General features: G+C 47.9%; 1 protein-coding gene across 6 annotated transcripts in view; it reads left to right on the top strand.

Annotated features, from left to right (window-relative positions):
- The window catches only part of CNGA3 (cyclic nucleotide gated channel subunit alpha 3), a 109,697-nt gene that overhangs the window by 31,751 nt on the left and 50,752 nt on the right, over positions 1 to 27,194 (top strand). For 4 of the 6 annotated variants that reach the window (XM_089922700.1, XM_089922703.1, XM_089922701.1 and 1 more), the window contains exons 2-4: positions 15,655 to 15,794; positions 23,006 to 23,119; positions 25,402 to 25,581. In XM_089922700.1, coding sequence (XP_089778826.1) covers positions 15,691 to 15,794; positions 23,006 to 23,119; positions 25,402 to 25,581 — 398 coding nt within the window. In that variant the 5' untranslated portion in view covers positions 15,655 to 15,690. Of the gene's footprint in view, positions 1 to 10,739; positions 10,825 to 15,654; positions 15,795 to 19,362; positions 23,120 to 25,401; positions 25,582 to 27,194 lie in introns of those variants that run through there. The other 2 variants (XM_089922702.1, XM_089922704.1) reach the window with 2 other exon arrangements.

Here is a 27,194-nt window from a genome sequence, read left to right as displayed (position 1 = left end):
TTCGGGCTCTACCCCGGAGTGTTCAGTCCAGACCCGTCTCTATGGACCTGTCCACCAGCCCCTCCCTCGCACACACACGCACGCACACACTTTCATTCATAAAAACGGGCAACGACGTCGTTGTCTAGGCATGGGGTGACATACTCCCTGAATGAGAAATCACGGGAGGGGGCGATGGAAAGCCGGGCCGGGAGGAGGGAGGTGACCCCTGTCACGGCCACTCCCTGAGCTAGGTCCTTGTACGCCAAAGTCCCGGATTCTTGACAATTCCGCTAGGTCAGGGAAGCGAGTTAGCATTTCACTGAGCTAGCGGGACTCCCTTGGCGGGGAGCGGGTGTGGCAGGAAAGACGCGAACTTCCCTTCGCAAGAACGCCCGAGCGCACGCACTTTTCCTTCTCAGCCTTTGTTCTGTCATAAACGGGGCCCTCGTCGGGCGTGGGATGCCAGGAGAGGGTGACTGGCTGCTCTCCGGGTGACTGGTCCCCACACGATCTCAGTCACTTTATCTGGGACTTTGGCCGGGACTGCGTGTGCCTCTTGCCTTTGATGCGCCTGTGTTTCTGCCTTTTCGGTAGTCATTCACTATCTGCCGGCGATTGCTGCGGCTGGTTAATAATGGGGTTGCCATGGCGACCAATTTCCCGTCGCCATGGTACCCAGGAGGTAAACAGTTGGAAGCCACCGAAGCTCTTCAGTAGCTACCCCCCCCACCCAGATCTTGTACAGGCTGCGGGTTTCCTGTGGTTGTGAGGGAGGGATGGCAATGATCAGGTGCTGTGGTCCCCTCTTCCCTCCCAACCCACACTGTCTAGCCGCCTGTTCACCTGAAACCCTCTCTTAATCCCTGCCAATCACTGCGGCCTCCAGGTTGGGATGGGTCCAGCTTTTACCTCCATCCCCCAACTGCTACAATGAGGCTGGGGTAAATGGTTTTCCCTTTGACCTAATTCATGTCAGCTGCACACTGTCTACTCCTGAGTACAAATGACAAGACTAAGCCCTGCGGGAGACAAAATTAATTAAACAAACACAGTCCCTGGCCTCTGGACATCATGGTGTAGGGATGGCCTCTGCTCTGGGCTGCAATAGGGGTGATAACAGTGTCCCAGAGTAGAGAGAAGTGGGAGTGACAGACCCCCCCCCAGGGGAGGCCATAATGGAGTTGAAACTAAGGAATTTCAACTGCTGAGCAAGAGGGAAAACGTCTCTCTAGGCAGAGGGACTAGCAGGAGCCAAGATGTGCGTTTGTTCAGGAGAGGATAGACCCTGCTGTGGAAACACATAGACTCGTAATAGGGGCAGAGCCGCGCGCAGCCCTTAGCGCACGACAGTTATCGCGAGACCCTGAGCACGCGAGACCCTAAGTGCACGAGAGCCGGAGCGCTCCGGGGGGTTGGAGGTCTGGCTGCCCCGAGGAGCACAGCTGTCGTGTTCCTCGTAGCAGAAAGTGCGGCGAGACGCGGACCTTGGCCTTCTCTCCTGGGCCCTGCAGGCCCTCCGGTCTCCGAGCCTGAGGGTGAGCTGGGGCGGGGGGGGCCCGGGGACAGGCTGAGGGCTGTGTCCCCCAGAGCTCCAGAGTCCTCTTCACTGCCACCCACTGGCCGGGCCCAGACCTTGAGGCAGCAGCGAACCCCTCTCCCATCCCCGCCTCCGCGACTTCATGGCGGCGGCCGTCTCCATGGATCGCAGTCCCTGGAGGCCTCAGCAACGGGAGTATATGGACACAGCCATGAAGGTAACAGCTTCAACCAGCTTCAGTCTTTCCGTTCAAGTTTCTAAACTTGGTCCAGCTTAGATCAGTTGTCCACCCCTAGGAGGTGGCCAGGGGTCAGGGTTAAATTGCAAGGGCATTGCACGTCGTGACTGCAGGTCCACCTCTGTCGTGGGGCTGTTCTCAAAGCAGGGCACTTGTGGTGAGCTGGGCATTCACCTGATTGGTATTTGCTACACCATGTGCTCCTGTTGATGCTCTGCAAATGATTCTCTCCAGCTTAAATGAAAAGCCTGAGGGCCGACTGGGTGCGGCGTGCCTGGCTCCTTCAGTGATGAAGGCTGGATGGGGTCTGGGGACCTGGCCCGAGGGCGCCACCAGCTGAGATCTGCCTCCTCAGCGGAGCCTGGGCATTGGCGGGAGGACCCAGACTGGGCGCTGGATGAACACTCCCGGGCAGGATAAGCGACCTGCACAGGCTCCTCTTAGGCAGGACCTGGACCTCGGAGGGCGGAAGTTGAGCCTTGGGCCCTTGCCCTTTCTTGTCAGAATAGAGAAAGACATTTGTTTTGGTAGAGATTTAGGGGAACATCATGACCTGACCGAGACCCGACCTCAAGAACAAAGGATCAGACACCAAGAAGTTAGCAACAACTAACCACGCCCCTCCCTCACCTTTCCTACAAAAGGGCTCTGCTGAAAGCTTTCAGGGAGTTCAGGGTTTTTAAGGCATGAGCCACCCGTCTCCTTGCGTGGCCCTGCAGTAAACCTTCCTCTGCTGCCAACTCCGACATTTTGGTATTGTTGGGACTCACTGTGCGTCAGGCACACGGACTTGCGTTCGGTAACAGACCCAGAACGTCTCAGTGGCTTAGCCCATGGCCTATGCGATGTCTGAGGTTCCGAGGCACTTGGGGGCCCTGCATCATGGTGGGGACTCTGCTGGCCAAATCCTGCCACCCAGCCCTCAGCTGGCCTGGAAGGGGGACTGAGAAATACAGCCAGTACTAGGGTGGGCTTTGGTGAGCAGTCTCTGCCACCAGGTGGGATGAGAAAATTCATGCCACTCTTAAGGGAAGGATGAGTAATTTCATTTAAATGGAGCATCCCTTTTAGGCTAATATGATCCAGGTTACAAAAAAACCTTGAATGTCAGGCTAAGACTGCATGCTGGAGAAAATAGGCAACCTCTGAAAGTTTCTGAGTGACATGATTAGAACTATTGTGTAGAAAGACCCCGATGTTAGTGTAGAAGATTCATTCATTCTTTCATTCCACACTCATTGAGCACCTCCTGAGTGCCAACTTGGATGAGTTGCAGAGGTGAAACTAAAGATGGGAGATGCACAAAAAGAATTGTTTCAGCAATCCTGGGGAGGGGGAACAGGGCCTGGACAGAGGTGGGAACAGAACTCAAGGAGGCTGAGAGCTGTCTCTGGCTTGTGTGAGCCCTGGCATATGGTTAGGGCTCATGCATTTCTGACTTAGTGAATGGATGAGTGGAAGGCAACAGAGGGGACAGACAGTTGGTTGTGTAACTGAAGGACTTGGTGATGGTGGATCTGGGGAAGTGAGGGAGAGGGAGGAGTGGAAGCTTATGCGAGGCTTAGCTGGGTGATTAGTTGGCTCCAGGTGTCGTTCATGGGGCATTAACCAGAATAAGACTCAGGGGAGGAAGGGCATATTTGGGAGCAGTTGGGACGGTGCCATTCAGGACATTTAGTTTTGTACCAACAAAAACTTCCTGGATATACTGTATCCTCCCTCACATGGCCCACACCTTGGACCTCATCTGATCCCCTTTTTGAGGAACTCCACACATTCCGTCTTGTACTATAATAATGCAGTGTAGGGATTTAAAAAACAAAACAGGCTTTTGTTCCCCAGTTCTGCCACTGGGTGACTTTGAATAAGTTGTTAACCATTCCAAGTCTCAGTTTCTTCATGTGTAAGTTGGTGGTAGTAGTTATAACATCTGCCTCACTGAGTTGTTGGGAGAAGAAATGAAGCGATTGGTGTGAATTTCTTAGTTCAGTGCCTGGCATGGCAAGTGCTCAAAGTTGGACATGACCATCTTATAATTTCCTATAATGACAATGCATTACCTTTATATCATATCCCAAAAGTTAATTAAGGGAAAAAACACGCTTTACCTCCTGTGTCTGCAGCTAGCCTTGGGGAAACAGTCCTTGGGGAAGGAAGGGAGGTCCTTTGCCTGGCTTGATGACTGTGTGTGTGTGTGTGTGTGTGTGTGTGTGTGTGTGTGTGTGTGTGTGTGTGTGTGTGTGTGTGTGTGTGTGTGTGTGTGTGTGTGTGTGTGTTGGGAGGTGGGAGGAGAAGATGGAATTCTGGGCAGAGCATCTATAGGGCTGGCTACAGAGGTACAGGTTCTCCGGCCCTAGATACATCTAGAAAGCACTTTCATCCTCTTGGAATCTCAACCTGAGCAGCTGAATCCTATTGCAAAATAGTCATTTAGAAACTGAGTGCACATAAAGCTCAGGAAACCAGAGTCCCATTAGTTCTGAGTCATCTCTACAGAAGACCAAGACACTTTCTAGGCATGAGGCAAGCCTCTGTCTGGTGGTTGAGTCACATAATTGATAACCTTGTTACAATTTCGGTGGGCTCTCTTTTACCCAGAATCTCTTCCTGTCTGGGGGAACAATGTTAGCTTTTCTTCTCAGGCAGGAATTGAAAATCTACAGCTGGTGTGTGCAGGCTTCCCTTTGCTTGTGTTATAAAAGTGCATCGAGTTGAGAAGAGGGAGGACTCCGCCTCCCAGCCATTCAGAGGTTTCCTTGAAAAACAAAATTCAAGTCTCCTAACTCAGACTCATTCTTCCTATCTTGGTGCAGTGACATTCCTGGGTTTGCCTAGCCACTACTCTGCAGAAAAGGGAGAACAGAGATTCTGACTTCCATTTCCCTTCGTCAACCGGGAAGCTCAGCTCCAAGCACAACTGGACACATCCTCATGGTCTAAGACCTGAGCTACCCTTTTGGACATTCCTTGGGCAGATGGAGGAAATGTTGATACTTACTGGTCCCAGAAATTGGCCTCGTTTCTTGAGAGGCAGTGGATTAAGCTTTCAGGCTTTACAGTTAGATTGCCTGCTACAGTCCTGGCTGTGTGAACTGTGTACCTTGGTTTGCTCATCTATAAAATAGGGATAATAGTTGTACTTACTTCATAGGGTTATTGTGAAAATTAAATGAGTTGTTACATGGGGAGAAGTACCTAGCATCATGTAAACTCTCAAAAATGTGATCATTATCAGTATTTTTATTAATATGATATTTTGACATTTCTCCCCTTTAGTATATTTATGTTTCGTGAGTTTCTTGTAGCAGACATTGTGAGTTTTGCATTTGAAAAGTGTTTTGATTTTAGATTTAACACTACTTCTTTTTTAGGTATAACTCACATGTGATGAAAGTCTTCTAAAGTATATATTTCAGTTATTTTTTAGTATATTCACAGCTGTGCGACCATTAACTCGATATAATGTTTAAACTTTTTGTAGGGCCAGGTCACTCGAGATTGCTGTTCTCTTGCCCTCTGTTCAGCCCCCAGCCCAACAAATGCCTGCTTCACCTGTATCTTACACACCTGACTGACCTTCCTACTACTTGCCCCAGCCCCCAGCTAGTGATTATTCTTATGGAAGCGGTGGTGAGGGGCGTGCCCCTCTGCTGGTTTCCCTGGTAACTAATGAGCCCACCTTCCGTCAATTCTCCTATAAATGGTAATCCCCCCTTCCTTTTGGGGGCGAAGACTGCCACCAGGTCCTGTCTGCCCTGAGCCACACACAGTGGGGTGTCGCTCCAGGACCTTGCTTCAGACGTGTAAGGTCCCCCCATCCATTAAACCATTGATGTCTCTGTTGCTGACTCCAGGCTCTTTGTTCGGTCTTAAAGCTGGGCAAGCGCAGGCCTTGTGGGCCTGCGGGGTGCAGCCCAACACTTTTCAACACTCCCAAAAGAAACCCTGAACCCATTATCAGACATTTTCTTTTCTGACTCCCCTGCCCATCCTTGCCCCTGGCAGTCACTAATCTATTTTCTATCTCTGTGGATTTGCCTATTCTGGACATTTCATATAAACGGAATTATACAATGTGTGGCCTTTTGTGTCTGGCTTGTTTACTTAGCATAATGTTTTCTAGGTTCATCCATGTTGTAGCAGGTATCAGTATTTTATCCTTTTTAATTGCCAAATAAAGTTCCACCTGAATAACATTTCATTATATAGATATACCACATTTTGTTTATCCAGTTATCAGCTGATGGACATTTAGGTTGTTTCCATTTGGGGGCTATTATGAATGATGCTGCTGTGAACATTGAAATACAAGTTGTGTGGACATGTTTTCATTAGGTATATGCCTGTGAGTGGAACTCCTGGGTCACATTGTGACTATTTCTAGCATTTTGAGGAACTGCGCCATTGTTTTCCAAAGTGGCTGCATCATTTACATTCCCACGAGCAGTGTATGAAGATTCCAACTTCTTCACATCCTTACCAACACTTGTAATTGTCTGTTTTTTTAATTATAGCCATCGTAGGCAGTGTGGAGTGGTTATCTCATCATGATTTTGACTGACATTTCTCCGTAACTAAATGTGTTAAGCATTTCTTCATGTGCTTGTTGAACATTTGTAATTTCCTTCAGAGAAATGTCTGTTCAAATCCTTTGCCCATTATTTAATTGGGTTATTTGTCTTTTTATTATTGAGTTGTAGTAGTTCTTTATATATTCTGGGTACAAGTCTCTTACCAATATATGATTTTAAAATATTTTTTCCATTCTGTGGGTTGGCTTTTTACTTTCTTGGTGGTATCATTTGAAGCACAAAGGTTTTTTGTGTGTGTGTGTGTGTTTTAATGAAGTGCAATCTAATTTTTATTTTAGTCACTTATACTTTTGGTGTAATATATAAGAAACCATTGCTTAATCCAAGGTTGTGAAGATTTACTCCTATGTTTTCTTCTAGGAATTTTATCGTTTTAACCCTTACATTTAAGTCTATGATCTATTTTGAGTTAATTTTCATGTATGGTATATATTCTTTTACATGTGAATATCCAGTTTTCCCAGCAACATTTGTTGAAAAGACTATTTATTCTTTTCCCCATTGAGTTATCTTGGCACCCTCGTTGAAAATCAGTTGGCCGTAGGTGCATGAGTTTATTTTTTGTACTCTCAATTCTATTCCATTGACCTATATATCTATCCTTACACCAGTACCACTCTGTCTTGATTACTGTAGCTTTGTAATAGGTTTTGAAATCAGAAAGTGTGAGTCCTCCAACTTTGTTCTTCTTTATCAGGATTTCAAGTTTGTTTTGGCTACTCTGGGTCCCTAGAATTTCCATGTAAATTTTAGAATCAGCCTGACAATTCCTGCAAAAATTCCAGAAGGGATTTGATAAGGATTGTATTGAATCTGTAGATCAATTGGGGAAGTATTGCCATCTTAACTATTAATTTTTCTAATCTGTGAGCAGGAGATATCTTTCCACTGATTTACATGTTTTTAATTTCTTTCAACAATTTTTATAGTTTTCAGCATACAAACCTTTCATTTCCTTGATTGAATTTATTCCTAAGTATTTTATTCTTTTTACTGCTACTAAAAATGGGACTGTTTTCTTAATTTCATCTTATTATTTATTGCTAGTGTATAGAAATACAACTGATTTTTCTATGCTGATCGTGTATCCTGCAATACTACTAAACTCAATTAATTCTAATAGTTTTTTAGTGGATTCCTTGTGATTTTCTATATATCAGATCATGTCATCTGCAAATTGAGATAGTTTTACTTCTTCTTTTCCAATCTGATGCCTTTATTTATTTTTCTTGCCTAATGGCCCTGGCGAGCCATCCCATGTTGCAGAGAGGTGATGAGAATGGATGTCTTTGTCTTATTCCTGATCTTAGGGGGAAAGCATTCAGTCTTTCACCATTATGTTGTTAGCTATGGCTTTGTCATAGATGCCCTTAATCAGGTTGAGAACGTTTCCTTCTAGTCCTAGTTTATTGATAATTTTTAACTTGAAAAGATGTTGGATTTTGTCAAATGCTTTTCTTGTGTCTGTTGAGATGATCACATGGTTTTTACCCTTTATTCTACTAATATGGTGTATTATGCTGATTGACTTTGAATGATAAATCAACTTTGCATTCCTAGGATAAATATCACTTGGTCATGGTGTAAAATCCTTCCTATGTGTTGCTAGATTTTTGTTGCTAGTATTTTGTTGAGGATCTTTGCATATTAATACAGTTTTCAAAATGCCCTCTCACGTTAAGTTCTGATATTCAAGTTGTTTATATTTATATTGTGCCATGTCCAGAGAATATTAACATTATATAGTTTTTTCCCCTTTTTGTTTTCGAAGCTCTGGAATATTTTTATTTTCTCCACATAGGATCACACTCACAGAAAATATGAGAGGACCCTTGGGTACAGTATTTGCACTGTAGAGTTTTGTCCCATCATGGAACTTCTGAAACAGAAGGACCTTTAATAATCAACTTGGCCTTGGTTTTCAACTCTGTTCCACAGAGTTCCCTAAGGTATTCTGTATGCATTTTAAGGGTTTTTAAAAAAATGTATATTTAAGTATTTTAAAAGCCCAAATAAATAAAGATAGCATTGATTGACCTGTATTCCATACCAAACTTTACTATATTGGATATCATGGTCAAAATTAACTTATGTCCCACTGATTGTCTTTATAAAATTACAAAATACGTTTAAATAAAATACTACAAGTGAATGTTTTATGCATTGGGTTCCTATGAAAGATTTCATCTGCAGTAAGTCTATGTCCATCATTAGATGAAGAAACTAAAGTGCTGGGTCACTCGCCCAAATTGGAGGCTGAGCTGAGAAGAGACCCCAGCTCTCCTTTCTCTCAGTTGAGTGCCCTTGACTGCCTATATTGTCTTTCCAAAGTCATTTGTCTCAAACAAAAGATATTACTCAAGGGACTGCTTGAAAACACACAGCCCTCGTCATTGGGTTAGTGTAGTGACGTCTGTTCTGGTCCTTGTGTTTGTTCTCTGGCTGGTTCGCAGGTCTCAGAGTGATTCAGTGCCTCAGCATTGGACGTTTTCCCTCCTACCCTGAAGTTCTCAGATGGAATAGGAAAGAAGGGAAAGGCAATTAGAAGTGTGCTTTAGACAAAAGTTCCAAGGCATGCAGACCTTGTGGGAGTTATTGATTTATCTTTGGAGTTTAATTTGACACAGTGAGCCTGTCCAACCTCATACTTACTGAGAATTGGCTGAGTGCTTTTGCCTAGAACAATGATGAGAAAGTTGAGTTGTGGAGGATTGAAATGGATGAAGCCCAGAGAGAGGTTACTTCTGAGAAGAGCAAAGACCCCAGGTGGTAAAAGTGGTCGATCTCCATTGGAGAAGACAGAGACCTGGGCCAAGAGTGCACATCCAGCAAGACTGTGGGGCTCCCCTCTGATTGGAGTTCCCATTTATTTGGCATGGCTCTGTGTCTAGACTTGGTGCCTCACTAATTGGACCTGCCAGTCCCCGGCTGAATAGGAGTCATCACGCAGGACAATGATAATTCACAAAGACCTCCAGTGGGTTAGATGGGCATGCATGTTGGGCTGCAGGCACCTCTCTATTGATGAGATGCATTCAGGGTTTGAAAAATGACAATGTTTCAAATGACACAAATTGAACCAGGACTGGTTTTCATGTGTAAGCCATAATAAAAAAGAGGACAGAACATGGACAATATTTTTTTAGTATGAAAAGTTAGTCATCATAAGTGGGGACCAAGGTTTTTTTTCAGAAGCACACTTCAATTTAGAAGAAAGGGTTTCCCATGTTTTGACCTCCTTTGTTGCTCACTTGCTCTCTCCCTCATAAATTCCCATCCATTCTTAAGTAGGATAGAAATGTTCAGTGTGACTCATTCACAGGAGTGTTGTGAGGATCAAGTGAGTTAATACACACTGAAGTTATCAGAACAGGACCAGGCGAAGAGTAAATGCTAGTAAATGTACTGTTGTAATTATCAGGGTCATCATTACAGTTACTCACCTGGTCCTCCTCCATTTATGCCACACCCACTTTTTATTACCTACCATGTGTATATGCTGAGTATTTTGGAGGATAAAATATTCTAAGTAAAAGGAAACAATTCTTGCCTTCAAGGCTTTTGGAGTTAATAAAGGAGTGAAAAAAATATATCTGGAATGCAGGCGAGCTTTGTTAGATTCCTGCCTACTTAGGTGTCCCAGCCGAGGACAGTGGAGAGAGTTAAAGATGTGCACAAAAGACAGTCAGATCCTTAAAGGTGCACAGCACAATGGCTAACACATAGTACATGTTGAATAATGTTAAATAATTATTGTGATTGCTCCTCACATGAGGAGCCTTCTCAGACCTCAGTGATCCCTAAGGCAGAATTAGTACCCCCCATCCACATTGTTCCCCATCATGTCTCTGTCTCTATTTCAGCACCTCTCTTTCCTCCCCCTGCTGTTTACATACCTGTTTTCCCAGGCAATTTTGCGCTTTCAAAGACAGGGACCTGTCTTCTTCATCGTAATCCTCAGGGCCAGGTGCAATGCCTAGGACACTGATGGAGTCAATAAGTGTGTCGGTGGGAAGAAAATATGTTGGGTTTAGTGATGTTGTAAAGAAAATGGGAATTGTCTGGAATGGTATGTCCTTAGTTCCCAGTCAAGCCCTAGAAAACACACATTCATTTGGGAGATGCTCACAAACGGCTCAGGCCTGGGATCCACTTCAAGGTCACCCTGGTACTTGGCAGGATGCATCTTCTTCCCGTGCTTGAAAATTAAAATTATATTTGTGCACTTCTCATCTCCTGCAGCGGGCATGATAAACAAAGCAAAACAAACCACAACACAGACTGCAGGGTCAGACAGACCCTAGCCCGCATTTCCTTACCTGCAAAATCAGCCTCGCTACTACCTCTTGGGGTTCCTGAGGATGAATGAGTAATGGATATGCAGGTGCCTCACACTCGGGGGGCCCTGGCTGGATGGCAGTTTCCATTTTCAACAGAGCCTCAGGATCATCTGTTGTACTTTCATCATCTCATTTGTGAGTTCTCCTAGAGTTTATGGGGCTGGGAGATGTGAAAACACTCTGGCGGTTGGGGAATCACTTAGGATGTCATGGCTTACAAGCTAGTAAATAAAGGGAAAGAATTAAGTGTTTGTTCTGCCTTTCCTGTATGAACCATACCACTGAGCAGCCAAATAATAAGTCAGATTTTCTTTTTTAAGAATATTTCAGCTAACTGATGAAGATGGAATGCTAGAATATCACCAATTTGCAACTCCTAATAAATCAATAGATCCAGTCAGTGATCACCAATGGCTGCTAAAATCACCCAAGAAAATATGGAACCCAAATTTGAACAAGCCCTGAGTACAACTTCTAATTTACAGGAAACATCGTAGAGTTGGAATTGGCAAAAATCCATATTGTGGGAAATTCTATAGTACAAACAATTACGTTTCTTCCGTAAAGAGAAAGAAGAGAAACGCATAGAAACTTTAGATTTAAAAATACCAGTGAGGTACATCAACCAATCAGAATATATAGACTTTGTTTGTGTCCTGATTCTTTTAAGTAATTTTTTAAGACAACCCTTATGACATTTATGAAACAATTAGGGGAAAAAAGATCTTAATGATTTATCTTAAACTAACATTTTCCTTTAATGATGTACATTTTGCCCTGTCCTACCCAGCCTCATTCTCCTGGATAAAGAACACGGAATTAAGAAGGAAATTAGGTTACTTCTAACCCTTGAGGGACCTGGGTCAGGAGTGCACACGGCCCACTTACCATGTCTAAATAACTAAAAAGCGTTCTCTTAGCTGAGGTAATCCCCTCCTCCCACCATTAAAAAAAAAAAAAAAAGAATTTTTTGGGTAACGGCATGCTGGCAGGCAACTTTTTTGGGGAGTGGTTCCAAGGAAGAGAAAACAAGGGAGGCAGGGGAAACTACCCCAAGTGTACATTATCAAACTAATCACCACTCTGGGCAAGTCGTTTGATCCTTCTAGGGCTTCTCCAAAGAGCCATGTAGAATATATGTCTGAATTATCTTCCTGAGGGGACGGAAAAGGGGAATATTTACCCATGGTTCCAGGTTCTGTTAGTCAAGGGTTGCCCAAGGGGAGTTAACTCTCTAGCACTTTGGGTTTGCACGTGTGTCAGAATGGCCTTGGAACATAGTGGCATGGGGACATTTGATCTCTGGTCCCCCATCCATGGCCTGCCCCCTTCTATTCCCAGCCTTGAGTCCACCCCAAGCCACAGGGGGCCTTTCACACACATGAGTGGACAATCTGCTCACACCTCCAAGCTCCATTCACCTCACCCTCACAAATAGCTCCTCCTGCGCCACCTGTAGGTCTAGGGGCAGCACACCGACACCGTTCTCAGGAAGACAGACCTGGGAAGAGGCCCAGGCAGCCTCTAGAGCCCGTCCACAGAGAATTTGGGCGTCCCGGGCACCCAGAGCATAGTCTAGAGCAGGGCATGGGGTTCTGGGAGAGCATGTTCCCTTGGCCTCATGGGCTAGGGCTGGAGGGGAGTCAGAGTGGGGGCCTTTAAAGGTACTGGTCTGAGGCCTGTTAGGAACCAGGTGGCGCAGTGGCAGGCGGGTGGGCGAGCGAAGCTTCGCCTGCCACTCCCTGTCGCTCCCCATCGCTCGCGTTACAGTGATCCATACCCCCCGCCTGACTCCTTGTCCATGGAAAAATTGGCTTCCACGAAACCGGCCCCTGGTGGCAAAAAGGTTGGGGACCGCTGCTTTAAAGAATGGGGCCCCAGGCAGGACCCCTACTGCTCAGGCCAAAAAGTAATGCCAGTTCTTTTCCACCCACTGACTTTATCGGGCTCTGGAGTCAGACAGGTCTTTGTTAACCTTGGCTCAGGCTGCAAGCAACAACATTAGGGAAACTGCTCACCTGTTGAATTTCTTCATTGGAAAAGGGAGGGAAGAAGGCTGTTGTGAGGATTGAAGGAGACAGTATTACACGAGCAGCCACTCTGAGCCTGGCATATGGGAGCTCTCCACAGGGAGCAGGTCTGCAAGGGTCCAGAGGTGGCATCTGGGGTCAGGGTTTGTGCCCAGGATGGAGGGGACAGCTGAGGGGGCTGAGGGAAAGGGCACAGACTGGCTGCAATGAGCTTTTTCTCTGTTTGGTACAATTCTCATGAAAATACACAAAGAAGAGTAATTTAATAGATTTTCCACAGAGTCCCAAAGCTTCTTTAAGGCTTGTTCTAGGGACTTCCCCGGTGGTGCAGTGTTTGAGACTCCGCACTCCCAATGCAGGGGGCCCCAGTTCGATCCCTGGTTGGGGAACTAAGATCCTGTATGCTGCATGGTGCAGCCAAAAAAAAGACTTGTTTTAGATCCCACTGGACCATAAGCTCCTTGAGGACAGAGCTGCATATCATTTTCTGATAAAACCCTAGCTCTTAGCATACTGCCTGGCACATAGTAAGTGCTCAGTAAAAAAGCACTGGATGGATGATTTCAAATTTGGTGTATTTCTTTTAGTGGGAGGCTCTTGGTTCCTATGTTGGCTTCAAAGTTTCTGCAGACATCTCAAACTGGAATCATTCCCTGCCTCAACCCTGCCCCTCCCGCAGTCCCTGCCTCAGTGGGCAGCACCACCGACCCCCATGCCAGCGGTCACGGCAGCGTGACCCCTCATCCTTGATCAATTACCATGTCCCGGTGCTTCTATCTATCTGGTAGTTGTGGGGTTTTTAAAATTTATTTATTTTTATTTTTGGCTGCGTTAGGTCTTCATTGCTGCGCGTGGGCTTTCTCTAGTTGCAGCGAATGGGGGCTACTCTTCATTGTGGTGCGTGGGCTTCTCATTGCGGTGGCTTTTCTGTTGCAGAGCACGGGCTCTAGGAGCGCAGGCATCAGTAGTTGTGGTGCACAGGCTTAGTTGCTCCCTGAATATATCCTCCCCAGTGTAGCCAGAGTGGCCTTTACACATCTGACCACATCCCTGATGGGCTCAGAGGTAAAGCCCAAGCTCCGTGACTCAACTTTCAGGACCCTCTGGTATACGTCATCTGCCCCACTAGACTTGTAAGATCCTTGAGAACAGTCGTTGTCTTATATTCCTTTGTATCTCCTGTGGTCAGCCAGAAACTAAGTTACATAAATGAATACAGTTTTTAAAAATCAAAACTATTTTTTATCTATTGAGAAAATTATAAAATTTAAAATTGTGGACTTAAACTATCAAACATTAGAGATAAACCAGGACTATCTGAGCCACCAGCTGCCCCTCCCTGAGTAACTCGTGGTGAGCAGGGACCACATCCATGTTGGGTACTTCAGTGCAGTGCTCTGGGCTCCTGGCACTGACCTTCCTTTGGATATGAAATTAATTTAGTCCTGGAATTAGTCACTGGGCTATTTCTGGAAATCACCATCTTTCTCTGGAGTGGTCTGTACTGACTTCTGACACACTTAAGCCATGTGGCTGCTCAAGAGAGCCTGTGCCCATCTGTTTCAGAGAAACTGTCCTCAGGAATTCATCTTCCTTCTGGAAGACTGTGATCAGAAATCATGCAGTTGGCCTGTCTTCGTATCCATCACACCAGCTGTGCACTCACATCAGTTTTCTTTTCTCATCAGTCAGAGGGACACCTTCCAATGTTTGCTGAAGGGAAAGTATTCACGGTCAGATTTCTAGCATAAGGATCATGCCATCGATAGGTTTTATCTATTTCTTTGCTTGTACAAGCTGTTTGACATCACTGAGTCTCAATTTAGTCATCTTTATTTTTTAAATTTTCTTTAAATTAATTAATTTATGTATATTTGGCTGCATTGGGTCTCTGTTGCTGCGCGTGGGCTTTCTCTAGTTGCGGTGAGCGGGGGCTACTCTTCATTGCAGTGCGTGGCCTTCTCGTTGCGGTGGCTTCTCTTGTTGTGGAGCACCGGCTCTAGGCATGCGGGCTTCAGTAGTTGTGGCACGTGGGCTCAGTAGTTGTGGCTCACAGGCTCTAGAGCACAGGCTCAGTAGTTGTGGCGCACGGGCTTAGTTGCTCCACGGCATGTGGGATCTTCCCGGACCAGGGCTCGAACCAGTGTCCCCTGCATTGGCAGGTAGATTCCTAACCACTGTGCCACTGGAGAGGTCCCTCAATTTAGTCATCTTTAAATGGAGACAAAAATTGTAAATATCTGATGAGGTTATTGTGAAGATTAAATGAGACGACGTGTGTACTGGGTTGAACATCACGTTGTAAAGGTTTTATAAATGTCAAGTACTTAGGTTTTTTATACTTTGTTTTAAAACAAGATTTTGGGGAGTTACTAAAACATGTGCAAAATTATAAGATTAACATAGGGTAAATGAGAAAGCCAGAGTTAGGAGGGACACTGCATCATTAAAGAGAATCATGAGGGTTTTAGCTTTCTTACATGGGATACCAACTTGGCCATTCATTCATTCATTTGCTGAATCAGCGCTTAACTTTGAGCAGCCCTTGGGAATTCCCTGGCGGTCCAGTAGTTAGGACTTCGCGCTTCCTCTGCTGGGGGCCCAGGTTCAGTCCCTGGTCGGGGAACTAAGATCCTGCAAACCACGAGGGGTGGCAAAAAGCAAAACAAAACAAACAAACAAACAAAAACCTTTGAGCAGCTCTCAGCATGCAGCATATACAAAGGAGTAAAAGACCTTGTTTGTGCTTCTGGTTCGGACAACTAGCCGGGAGAGATCCAACTAAAACACAGTGTGGCAGGAACTGGGAGAGAAATGGAGGAGGGCACGTGTGCCAGGGCTTGCCTGGGGGAGTAGCCCTCCCATACCAGCTGGGTTTGCAGTTACTTCCTGGGGGGGGTCCTGATGACATATCTGCTTTGTGTTCATGTTTCAGCAACCACTTTGGAGCTGAATGTGACAAAGCAAGAAGATGGCCAAGATTAGCACCCAATACTCCCACCCTTCCAGGACTCACCACCTCGTGGTAAGGACCACGGACAGAGATCTCGATAGCATTGAGAACGGCCTCAGCAGGTAGGATGGGCTTTTAACGTCGTGCCTGGAACAGGTTATGTCCATAGCTGATCTAGACCTGGGGGAAAGACCGCCTTAGCCTGTGGCCCAGCGCAGGTCGGCGGGCGGGCCCTGTTCACAGCACCCCTTCTAACTTCATTTTCCGTGCCCCTCGCTCCTCACAACCCACGCTGAGGTAGTTTTTATTCTCATTTTAGAGATGTGGGAGAGTGAGGCTCCAAAAGTTACATAACTCTTGTAACTTTTTTTCTAGAAGGCAAGAAAATGGAGACTCATACACAGCTGATTGAATTCTACTATAAAAATGTCCCCAAACTGCCACACTTTCCCTTGTATACATGAAACATTTATCGGGCTCTGTCTGTGCACCAGCCACTGCCCCGGGCACTGGGGTGGAGTACAGATCAGGTGCACTGTCCCTCACTTCCAGGAGAAGGCCAGGACTCAGCCGTGCTCATGTACCTGGGGGGAGTGGGCCGTGCCTTGCCAGCAAAGCCATCGGCCCCATCAGTGACATCCCGACACAGGCAGCCACATGGAAACCTGGGGCCTTGAGTTCTACTTCTAGCCCTGTTCCTAACTTACTAGTAGACCTGGGAAAACTCACTAACCCCTCCATGCCTCAGTTTCTTCAACTGCAAAATGGAGCAGCATTGGGAAATGGGAGAGTATCTATTTGGTGCAAATGGACTTACATTCTTATGTTTCTTAAATTCTCAGTGAGTTGATTGAGTTGAACAAGAAGAAGCTTTATTTCCAATATTTATGTTATTTTTGTCTCACAAATATAACACTTAAAACCTCCCTCCCATGAAAACTGCATATTATCTGACGGCCAAAAGTGCAATTACAGTCCTCAATCCTCGCATCCCTGGCACTAGGCCCTCCTCCGTCGTTTCTCCTCACTAACTTACACATGTCACTTCCTCTCTCAAATGCACATTTGGTTTTTCCTACGTCTAGGTGCTTTGTCCCAGCTCCTTAGCAACTCAGCTAATAAGTGATAGACCGCGATTTCCCTATCTTTGCAAACTTACGTAGTCTTTGGACCTCCACCTTCTGGGATTCAGGCAAAGGAAGGAAATCTCAAAGCATGGCAACAGATATTCCCTCCAACTCTTTTAAGTTGGTGCTTGGACCCAGGAAATTTGATAGACCCAGGGGCATCAGAAATTCTCACCCTACTCAAATTTCTCCCTCCTAACTGGCCGACTGTCAATACTTGTGTTCCACAACTGAGGACTCCTTCCTTTAGGTTAAGGCATTGCCCTTATTTAAAAGGAAGAGGAACACTATTAGGACAGTTATCTGCTATTAAAACTTTGGTGTGCGTTAATAGTTTCTTTCCCATACCTGAGCTAATAACACCCCCCGAAGAGGGGCTTCAAAGAGGATTGCGGTAGAGGGGAGAAAAGTCCCAAGCTTGGAGCACAGCAGGAAGTCAGGCTCCCTGGGCAGCATCAGGCTCCTGGGATCTTGGGCCCAATGGGAGAAGGAAGAAGCTGTTAGGATCAAGAAGAATTTGAAGCAAATGGAACTTTTCCCCATTGCTCCCTTTTGCCTCGAGCGGGACAAAACCAGAGCATCTCGTGGAGCTTCCAGAGTCCCTGGAGTGTCAGTCTGGCTCCGCCCAGTGAGAAGGCGGGCCTGGCGAGTGGGCTGGGCTCCTGCCCAGAATGCCTGCTTGACCCGACACCACCACGAGCCAGCTCTGCCCGACTCGTCCTGGCTCTGCCTCGGCCGGTGGCCGACAAGCTCCGTCTGGCTTGCGGGCTGTTCAAGAGCCTCTGGTTTCCGAGAGCCTCGCTCTGGGCTCACACTGGGTCCATGCACGCTCCGGGGATAGGTTGTCCACACAGCCAGCGCTCTGAAGTGATCCTCTTGGACAGTACCCTGCCATCTCACGGGTGAGCAAATGCCCTCCCATCCCCCACCCGCATCCCCAGGCCAGCGTGGTGACCAACAGCACAGGCTCGGGGTCAGACTGCCGGGTTTGAAAAGTGGCTTTGAAAAGCTGCTCAACAGCTCCAAGCCTCAGTCTCCTCATCTGCAAAATGGACCAGCACTGACCTCAGGGCGGAAATGAGGGTAAGACAGGGCACCCCTGCCACGCAGTGAATGCTTAGTCGGTGCTCACTGCGGGTCTTGGAGATGCTGCCCCTCCTATGGGCCTTCTCTAGCATCCCAGCTGAAGCCTTCTTCACCTCCTCTGACCTCAGATGGCCCCAGCTGTCCCGACACCTGGAGCGGGCCATTTCCTGCCTGTGCCCACATCAGGCTGTCTCAGCCTGACCACTAGCCGAGTCTCAGTGAGCTCCGCTTGGGGCCGTGCCCAGCTACATACGTGGCAAAAGCTTGTTGACAGATTAGCACAGAATCCCGTGGAAACACTTGAGAGGTTTCAAAAGGAGAGAGAGGAAAAATGCTTCCTTCGTGAGAAGCATTATCTCATGGAGGCAGGAGTGGGTTAACAGACAGAAGTTTCCAGAATGGCTCCTTAGCATCACCAAAGATTGAGAATAGGAGTTCAGGCTGGGGGGAGCAGCCTTGGGCCGGAAGGCTGGGCCCAGAGCCCTCCCCTGCTTCCCAGAGCAGCCCAACATCTGTCAATTCACAGACTAGTTTTCCCTGTAAGATTGATTTCAGCAAAGGACTCTGGCACAGTCACATAAAATTTTTAAAGTTTCAAATCACTATTTGCAGGGAGGAAATGCTGTTTGAACAAATCGTAGATCTTTGCCTTGAAATTCCAATCCTTTTAGAAAACTTTTGGGAGAAATAATTATGAATGTGTGTCCTTAAATATTAATCACTCTTTATCCTCAATGATATCACACAGCTGTGCTGGGAACATATGCATTAGGAACATATGCATTTGCTGAGTGCCCCCCAAAGCGGGGAGTATCATTTCCCCGACCCCTGAGACATCCCGCCTCCCAGGTCCTTCACCAAGTTAGAGACGCAGGTTTCTGTTTCTCTTTTTAAATCACTGGGCCCATTTTCCTAGTGAAGAGTCATAAGGAAGGATGAAAGTGTTTCCTTTGAACAAAAAAATTAAGTTTACACCTTGAAAAGACCAGAAATAAAGATGTCTTTCTTGAATTTTGCTTTTCCTATTTAGATCTGTTTGGGTGACTCAGTTATTTGAGAGCTGGCTGGCATATTTTTGCAGATACTGCAATAGAGAAAGACTTCACAGTCTGCCACAGAGGATTGCAGCTGGGACCGAGGGCACCCCAAACCCCAGATCAGTCTCCTAGTGTAGCTATTTTAGGTGAGCTTTTGGGCATAAGGGGTTGTGTCCTACAGAGAAGGAGACTTCTCTTCATGCTTTACCCTGAACAGAGCCCAAAGCAATTTCCACAAAAGAAAACCATTTTCAACCTGCTTCCCCAGGACCCAAGACAAAAATGCAGTGACTTCAGTTCCCTGGTCACACGTGGCCGGGGCAGTACCTGCCCATCACTCTAGTTCCTCAGGGCTTGAGAGCAGGAAAAGTAAAATAAGGTATCATCTTCTCCACCCTTGTTCCAAAAGGCCACTTCTGTTTCCTCTTATGTCCCCAAAGTCACTGAAAGAAGACACCAGATCCACAGAGCACAAAGTTAATCACCAGTTCCCGTTCTGATGAGAACCTCTGCTCCCTCCCAGTGACGAAGAAGCTTCACCTTGTGGACATTAATTCCTCTGTATAAATAAACTCAGAAGATGAGCTTTACAGGTTGAAAATGACCTTGTCTTTCAAAACAGTCACTTCATTTTGTTTCACCAGTTGCCCTTGATCTTGCTAGTTACTAACTTCACAGGGCTTCTTCCTGCAAAGGCACCATCACCACGGAGAACCGGAGACTGTGGGTAGAAGGCAACTTCATGTTGTCCCGGCCTGGTCTGCTTGTTTTACAGAGACTGAAGCCTGTCGAGTCCTGAGCCAGCTCCGGGCCGGACAGCACCTGGCCCGCACTCTCTCCTGCCTCTGTATTTCCCTGGGAGGTTCTGGATCCCTGATCTTGCACTGATTGCCAGAAGTTTCTCCCTTTTGGCAGTACCTGTGTGTCCTTGGGGACACAAAATATCACCTCAGACATTTGGTTCCTCTCCTCCTAGCCAATCTCCTCTTCCATTTACCTCGTAAAATCAGTTTCTCTGAGGAATAACTAATTGGTTTGCTATTTAAATACCCCCAGGCATTTAACGAGGGTAGAAACTATGGAGCTGGGAGAAAGACAGCAGGGTAGAACTCTGGGCATCAAGAAACAAGTGGGGAGATGCATCAAGAAGAAAAGACCCCTTGGGTCCCTTGAACTTACATCGTATAAGACCCTTCCTATTCTTCACAGCTAAATGTGCCTTTCTGGACTTGGGTGTTTGACCAATACTTAAATCAATATGAAATCAATTTTTCCTTCGTTTTCTTTTCGAAGACCAGGAAAATTAAACTCAGGGAGGGTAAGTGACCAGCCCACAGTGCACTTAGTTAATAGGTGCTGGGTTAGGGGTTCGAACACAGGCCTCCGGGCTCCCCACTACGCCACCTCCCCTTCATGTAGGTGTCAAAGTTCCAGGCCACTTGCAGTAGCTCTCACTGCTGCCAGCTGCAGGCCTGCTTTGAAATCTGGGGTGAGTTCTGCCCTTCTCACCCACCCACAAGCCCTGATGTCATGGGCATTGAGTCCTTTGCTGCTAATGCAAATAAATCTGGTCTCAGGATGTACCCCCCCCATCCCCCCACAATGAACAGAATCCAGACCAGGCAGAAATGCTGGGCCGCCTGCTCGATGCCTAGAGCTCCCTGAGGAGGGAGCTGCTCGTGGGGACAGAACACCTCGTCCTGGGATTGCCTCTAGATCTTCCAGGCACACATTCTGTGGCAGAGCTAGAGCCCAGCTGTTAGTTGCTGCCCGCACCCCAACTCCCCACCCCCAAGCATGCCAGCTGCTAGGATCCAGGCACTGGAGAGATGGACTCACTTGTCCCCCTGCCGCCTCCTCCTCCTGTAACTGACCCGGGTGCCTTGCAACATGCATTCCCACCTTTGCGGTACGCAGAATATTAGAAGCTCAAGGGTATTGTAGCTTCCTAACTGCAGCAGGGCTTCTGGTAGGGTCTCTCATATGTATAAGGATGAGGTGTGAGTGGTCTCTTATGAGTATAGAGAATTCAGTTAGGCGATTTGGAAATAAAAAAGCCATGCCCACATTTGTGCAGCCAGGGGAATCAGAGCCATGTCTCTAGTGGCATGCCACAGGGCTCAGCTCTCAGCCGTGTCCTATTCAACTTTTGCTTTAATCAGTGCCATATATGAAAATACAGAAGGCAGATTCATGGAGTAGGTGAGAGCAGGCTTTGAAAGGAGATGGAATGGCATACAAATCTCAGCTTTGCCACTTGGCTGTGTGACCTTGGGGAAGTTACTTAACCTCTCTGAACCTCAGTTTCCTCTCATACAGTTTTTATGTGGATTAAGTGATCAAATGTATGTGGCTGACATACAGCAAGCAGTCAATAAATGGTGTATACTTCGGATATCACATCTGTGAATGAGACGGAGTTGGGAGGACCCTGCATACCAAGCGTGCCAGAACATCAAGTGACTCAGATAAATGGGAGAGTCCAATACTTATTTCCAACAAATCAATTGTACATGCATAAGACAAGGCCTTCTGGCTTAGCAGCAGCACATGTTATAAGACATTGGGTTTTGGATGATGGTAGCTGGTGATGGGGCACCAAAAGCATGTCTTGGGCTCCAGTAACAGCAGGGTGGTTCTCAGTCTCTGTGCCCAGTCAGGCAAGAATACAGGAACCTGCTCACAGGAGAATGACCGTGACAGGGAAGAGACTTGAACCTGATGAGGAAAGGCTGGGTGAGCTGATGCGTCTAGCTTGGAAAAGCGAGGCAGCACAGGTGTGAGAGCTGTCCCTTCATGGAAGGCGGTCTTTTAGAAGATGAAGTTGCCTGACTCCACGTGGTTCCAGCAAAAAAACCCACAAAAACGTGTATCCTCGATATGGGGAAGCTGAGGGAGAGAAGAACCTGCCGGCAATCAGGGCTGTGCAGAGAAGACCTGGAGGAGCCATGGAATGGTAGTGAGCTCCCCGTGCTGGAGACGGCAGGGAGGTTGCAGAAAGGAAGAGGCAGCGGCTTGGCGGCTGAGATACGGGATTCTGACTTCGAATCACTCACTGGGGAGAGATAGAGCCTTTGCCCTGACATTAATTCTTGCTTCTTCAACCGTGTTTCCACCTTGTTAAGAAGGCTGATTAGGCTGGAATAGGTCATGTGATCGAATTAATTTGTCTTGCCTGGGCTCTCCAAGACTCATAGAATGAAGTGCAAATCCCTGGAGGCCGATGCCTGGATGGCTTTTAATCAGGCTGATCAAACTTCAGCCCTAGGAAGTTTTAAAAGGAAGGGAAAAAAGGAAAATTACACCCCAGCAGAGAGGTCTTATTCCAGGAAGTTCAACAAACACGAGGCTCTGCCGATGCTCAGACTGAGCTGTGGACACCTGTCCTGTGGGTGCTGTTGCTTTTCGCCCTGAATTGCACAGGTGAGGTCCCCGCCCCCCTTCTCTCCGCGTTACAGGGGACACGGGTTAGGGCTTGGCAAAAGGGCACAGCAGAAATGGATTTTCATGTGAAAGCACTACACAAATGCACGTGGAGGGCTAGGCCAATTCCTTACAGTATCGCCGGACCCTCCTCTTAACCAGTGGGCTCCCGCAGTACCCACACACTACGACAGAGGGCGAGGGAAGACCTCTTGAAGGAGGCGGCACTTGATCCGACTTTAGGAGATGGGATTTCAGTATGCAGAGATGTGTATGAACCAAAATCCTTGTTCTGGAATCCTTGCATGGAAACAGCTGCTGTGGCTCCAGATGCAGGTCCGGGACCTCCCCCCCATCACCCCGCCCCCAGTGCTCTAATAAGGACCATTTGCTGCTGGCTTGCCCTTTTCACCTGGGCTATGGGCAGTAGCCTCCTTGTCATAAAGGAAAAGCCACTTTCTCCTGAAAGCCAGGACCTGCTGGCTGCTGCTGGAGTATGAACTGAAGTGGGGAGCTCTGGGGTGAGGATCTGTGACAGTAGCTTTCTTCTTTAAGCAGGGCATCTGGCCATCTCAGTCCTCAACGTGTCCAGGAGGTTGGAAATCAATGTCAAGGATGAGCTTGAAATCAATTTTGCTTGCTGCATATTTGATTTCCTAGGACCCACTTGCCATGTGAGGAGACACCGTCAGAACTGCAAGAAGGCATCACCATGGAGACCAGAGGACTGGCTGAATCCAAGCGAAGCTCCTTCACCAGCCAGGGGCCCGCCAGGTAACCGACCGGTCTCAGCCCTCACCTTGGGAAAGGGCAGACGGAGGCAGAAAGAAGGTAGATAAGTCTCAGGAAGAAATGGTGGTTGAGGGTAGGGTTGCAGATTTGGAGAATAAAGGGGCAGGAGAAGCGGAGTCAGAAATCTATCAGGGAGTCATTTCCTCTTGGGTCAGGTGTTCCGAGCTCAGAAAAGTCTAAGAAAAACTGCCTCGATCTGAAATTGCTCTCATAAAAAGTGATATTGAGGTACTTGCTCAATTCTGGAAGAATTCAAGAAAAAAAAAGCCAACCAGAGAAGTTTCAGAAAAGAATTCAGAAGAAAGATCAGCCAGCCGTGGGAGACCGTTGGGTGGATCACGGTGGCACACAGAGGGCAATCGTGGCTCTGTCGGAAATAGCCCCTGGCAGGTCCTCAAATAGCCCCTGGCAGGTCCTCACTCGTATGGGTCTAGACTTCATAGCTTACGTCCTCGCAAAAGTATTTGAAAGATTAACTAGGCTCCGAGCTCTGTCTCCCTTCTGATGACATCTGTCCTCCGGCTTCAGTAGCTGTACCACCTGGAGGAAGTCATTTCACCTTTCACGTCTCATCTAAAGATGCATCTAGTAACATGAGGGCTGCGGCAGAGCCCGCTCCTGCCCCACGACGGGCGCTCAACAAATGTTGGGCTCATTATTTCCTTCCACTGATATATATTGTTTTTTTACCAAAGCCAGAGTTTCATACAGTCACGTGTTCTACAGGTTTTGCTTAAGAGTATTGCAAAAAAATTAATTTATCGAGTTATTCTTCATGTTTTTCATTGTGGAGGATTATTTATTTCACTAGCCACTTACAGCTGGGCATTTAAGTGATTTCCAGTGTTTTTTGTCTTACTAATAAAATATCTTGCTAATAAAAGGCCTGTTGATCGTAAGTTAGAGAACACCTTCAACTAGCTCAAATGAAAAGGGTAGGGCTGGGGCAGGGGCTGGTGTAAGCTAAGATCCAGGCCACCTTGTGGAAACGGAGCCAGTGGGGCTCATAAGGGGCCATGGGGAAGCAGCTGCCTTCCCTCTCTCGTTTCTCTAGCAACATTTCATGATCTGTGTGCTTTTTGCCTGCGTGCCTCCTACGTTTCTGGCTTTCTCGGCTCACACCTCAGCAGGCACAGGCTGAACACAGCCTTCACCATATGATCCTGAGTCGAAACACCCAACCCCATCTTGGAGTGGTTTTTAGTTCCGAGGCTTGAGTGACTCTGTGGGTCAGTCGTCCATCCCCGAGCCTGTTGGCTGAGGCTGGAGCTCCGGGGAGTATGACCTTGCTTCTCTCCCTCAGCAGAGGGAGGACGTGGGTGTGGGGAGTGTCAGAGCGGAGAGGTTGGGCTGGGCAGGCACCTTGCCATTCATCTGCAGTGGCCGCTGTGAGCATCTCTGTGCGTGGCATGTTGCCTCACTTCAACTTATTCCCTTAGGCTATGGTCACAAGTGTGTGATGGGGATCAAGGTATGTGACAATTCATGACTCCATGCCAGGTTGCTCAGAACTGATTTCTTGGGGACAGTGGCGTGCACAGTGGGTGCCCAGGCAGGAAAGCTGAACTCCAAGAAATAGTTGAGTCTGTCTTTCCGTTCCCCCCTGGCCAAGACGGGGAAGCAAGAGGCAGGGCTGAGGGAAGCTTTTTTACAGAAAACTGAAGCTAAGATGAGCTCTGGGCGTGGACTGCCTGGTCTCAGGTGCTTGCGGCCCGGGTGGCGTCCGCTCCAGGAGAGAGATCAGGGCACATTGCACAGGAACTTCTGCACAGGGCTGGGGAGAAAACAAGAGTTTGTATGAAGAGCGATTCATAGGACGAGGGTTGGGGAAAGAACCTAGGTTGTATCTGGGTGCTTGTTCCTTTATACCTTGCTCTGAATTTTATCACTATTCGGAAATTGTATTTTTTACTGTGCCTATGCTTACCAGTCGTAACAAAGAGCTCTACATGGGGCAGAAGGAAAGATGAGCAGAAAAGCTTGCTAAATGGCCCATTGGCAGGATCGTGCCTTTGATGGAGTCCAGGTGTTAAAGGGACAAAGCCATAATGAAGAAATGTCCCTTATGGAGGAAGCTCCGTCCCAGGTGGCAGAGGTGGAGGGAAGAAAAGGCTCTGGCGAGTGGGGGCAGGGGGTGGCGTGCAAACCTGAGACCGGCCCTGGGACCCACATCCTGCCGGCATCTCTGCCCCTGCCCCAGCCCTCTGGGAGGGGGCTTCCGTCTCCTTCCGCACCGGCCTCGCTGCGGGTCTGTGCCCTTCCAGGTTGTCACGCCTCATCACCTCGCTGCGTGCCTGGGCCGCCAGTCACTTACGCCACGAGGACCAGAGGCCTGACTCTTTCCTGGAGCGTTTCCACGGAGCCGAGCTTAAGGAGGTGTCTAGCCGCGAAAGCCATGTCCAGAACAACGCGGGCAGCCAGGAGCCGCCAGACAGAGGGAGAAGGTAAGGGAGGCAGGGCTGCCTGCCCCAAACGGGGAGGGAAGCACCTGCTGCCCCCTCCGTGCAGCGTGGATACCCGCCGCCCCCCGGGTGGCCGGGAGCACCAGTCCCTCAGCTGTTCCCTGAAGAAGGGGTCTGTCCTGGGGGAACACTCATGCTCTAGGAGTCTCCACACGAGCCCAAGAAGCCCTGCGGGAGCGGAAACCCTTTAACCAGAGGCCCCGGCCTCATGGGCAGCTGACCCTGTCCTCCGCGGAGCTCCCGCTAGCGCCCCCTGGAGTTGGTGCTCTGGGAACCGCACCCGGGACGTTAGCCTCACCAATCTCTCCGTTAAAGGACCCTCATCCTACTCACCTTGCACTGTGACCCACCTTGCTAAAAAACTGGGGCTTTTGTACCACGAACCTCAGGGAGTACCTAGATGGTACCCACAATTTTATGGATGGGTATACGTACATTCTTCTGGGGAAAAGGTCCAAAGGTTGGTTAGAACTTTGAAGGGGAACCATCCTCGCCCCAGGTTGGTTTAAGAACCGTGGGGAGCACAGTAGGTGGGAGTAGGGTGGGGGATGAGGAAAGTGTCTGCTTTCTAGTAGGATAAGGGTCTGCAGAACAAGGGCTCTGAGCACCTTGCACGGCCCCCTGCCCAGTGGGGAGCTTGTGGCTGGTGCTGTCTGGTGCCTGCAAGTAGAGAAATCTGCAGGGGCTGGACTGACACCCCCCAACACCCCTGCCCCCCCCGCACAGAGCTGCTGCCTCCCCTCCCCCTCTTCTCGTGTTCTTGAGAAGTCACCCCAGCCTCTGGTGGGCGGGGAGACCACTGGGCGACCGTGGGTTGAATCCATTGTCGCTGAACAGCAGAGGGTCTCTTTAGGACCCTTGGGGCAGTTGGGGGAGAAGAGGTAACACGTTCAGGGGAAGCAGACCTCCTCTCAGCCTCACAAACAGGAGGACACTTGCTCAGAACCTGTTTTAAGGAAAAAGGGGCTTGAAAAAGATCTTTTGGCTGAATTCTCTAGGTTATGCCAGGGTTTAGAAGACGTAAAGTGTGAAAAAAGAAGCATGATTGTTGCAGAACAGACAGTCCCTGTATAATTTGCTAGAGAAAATGCTGTCTGTTTTGGAGTCAAAGGAACAGAGGGCTCGGTTGCGGGCCCCTCGAAAAGGCAAAGAAAGCCCCTGGGGAGTAAAGGCCATGAAGCCTCAGGGGAAACAGATGAATTTTTTTGGAGCTTTGATTTTATTTCCAGATTTGGGGCAGGGGGTTATGTTTATTACAGGTTATGCAGTCCATTGCAAAATGTGCAAGATGTACAAGCGTATTTAAGATAAATTATGAGAGTTCAAAGAGATGTCTTGCCAGAGACATTAGGAGACGTACATTAGTCTTCTCTGCTGGGGAAAGGTGTGAGAATCTCTGGCTGAGAGCCGGAGGCCCAGTGGAGCAGCGTTCTCAGGCTCCCTTTTCCCATGAGCTTGGACTATAAACCCTCGGGCTCCCTGGGCTGTGGGAAGGGGACCGTGGAGGGCCTGGGTGCTGGCTGGATGTGTTCAGGGCCATCCCAGGTTCCCAGGGCCGGGCATCCCAGGCTGTGAGGGAGCACCAGGACCATGAG

This window comes from Delphinapterus leucas, chromosome 13, assembly GCF_059928025.1.
Source record: "Delphinapterus leucas isolate spDelLeu-1000000601 "Yukka" chromosome 13, BTC_Dleu_Yukka2, whole genome shotgun sequence".
NCBI classification, from domain to species: domain Eukaryota; kingdom Metazoa; phylum Chordata; class Mammalia; order Artiodactyla; family Monodontidae; genus Delphinapterus; species Delphinapterus leucas.
Note: the sequence above shows the minus strand (reverse complement) of the source record. Positions and strands in the feature narration are given on the sequence as shown.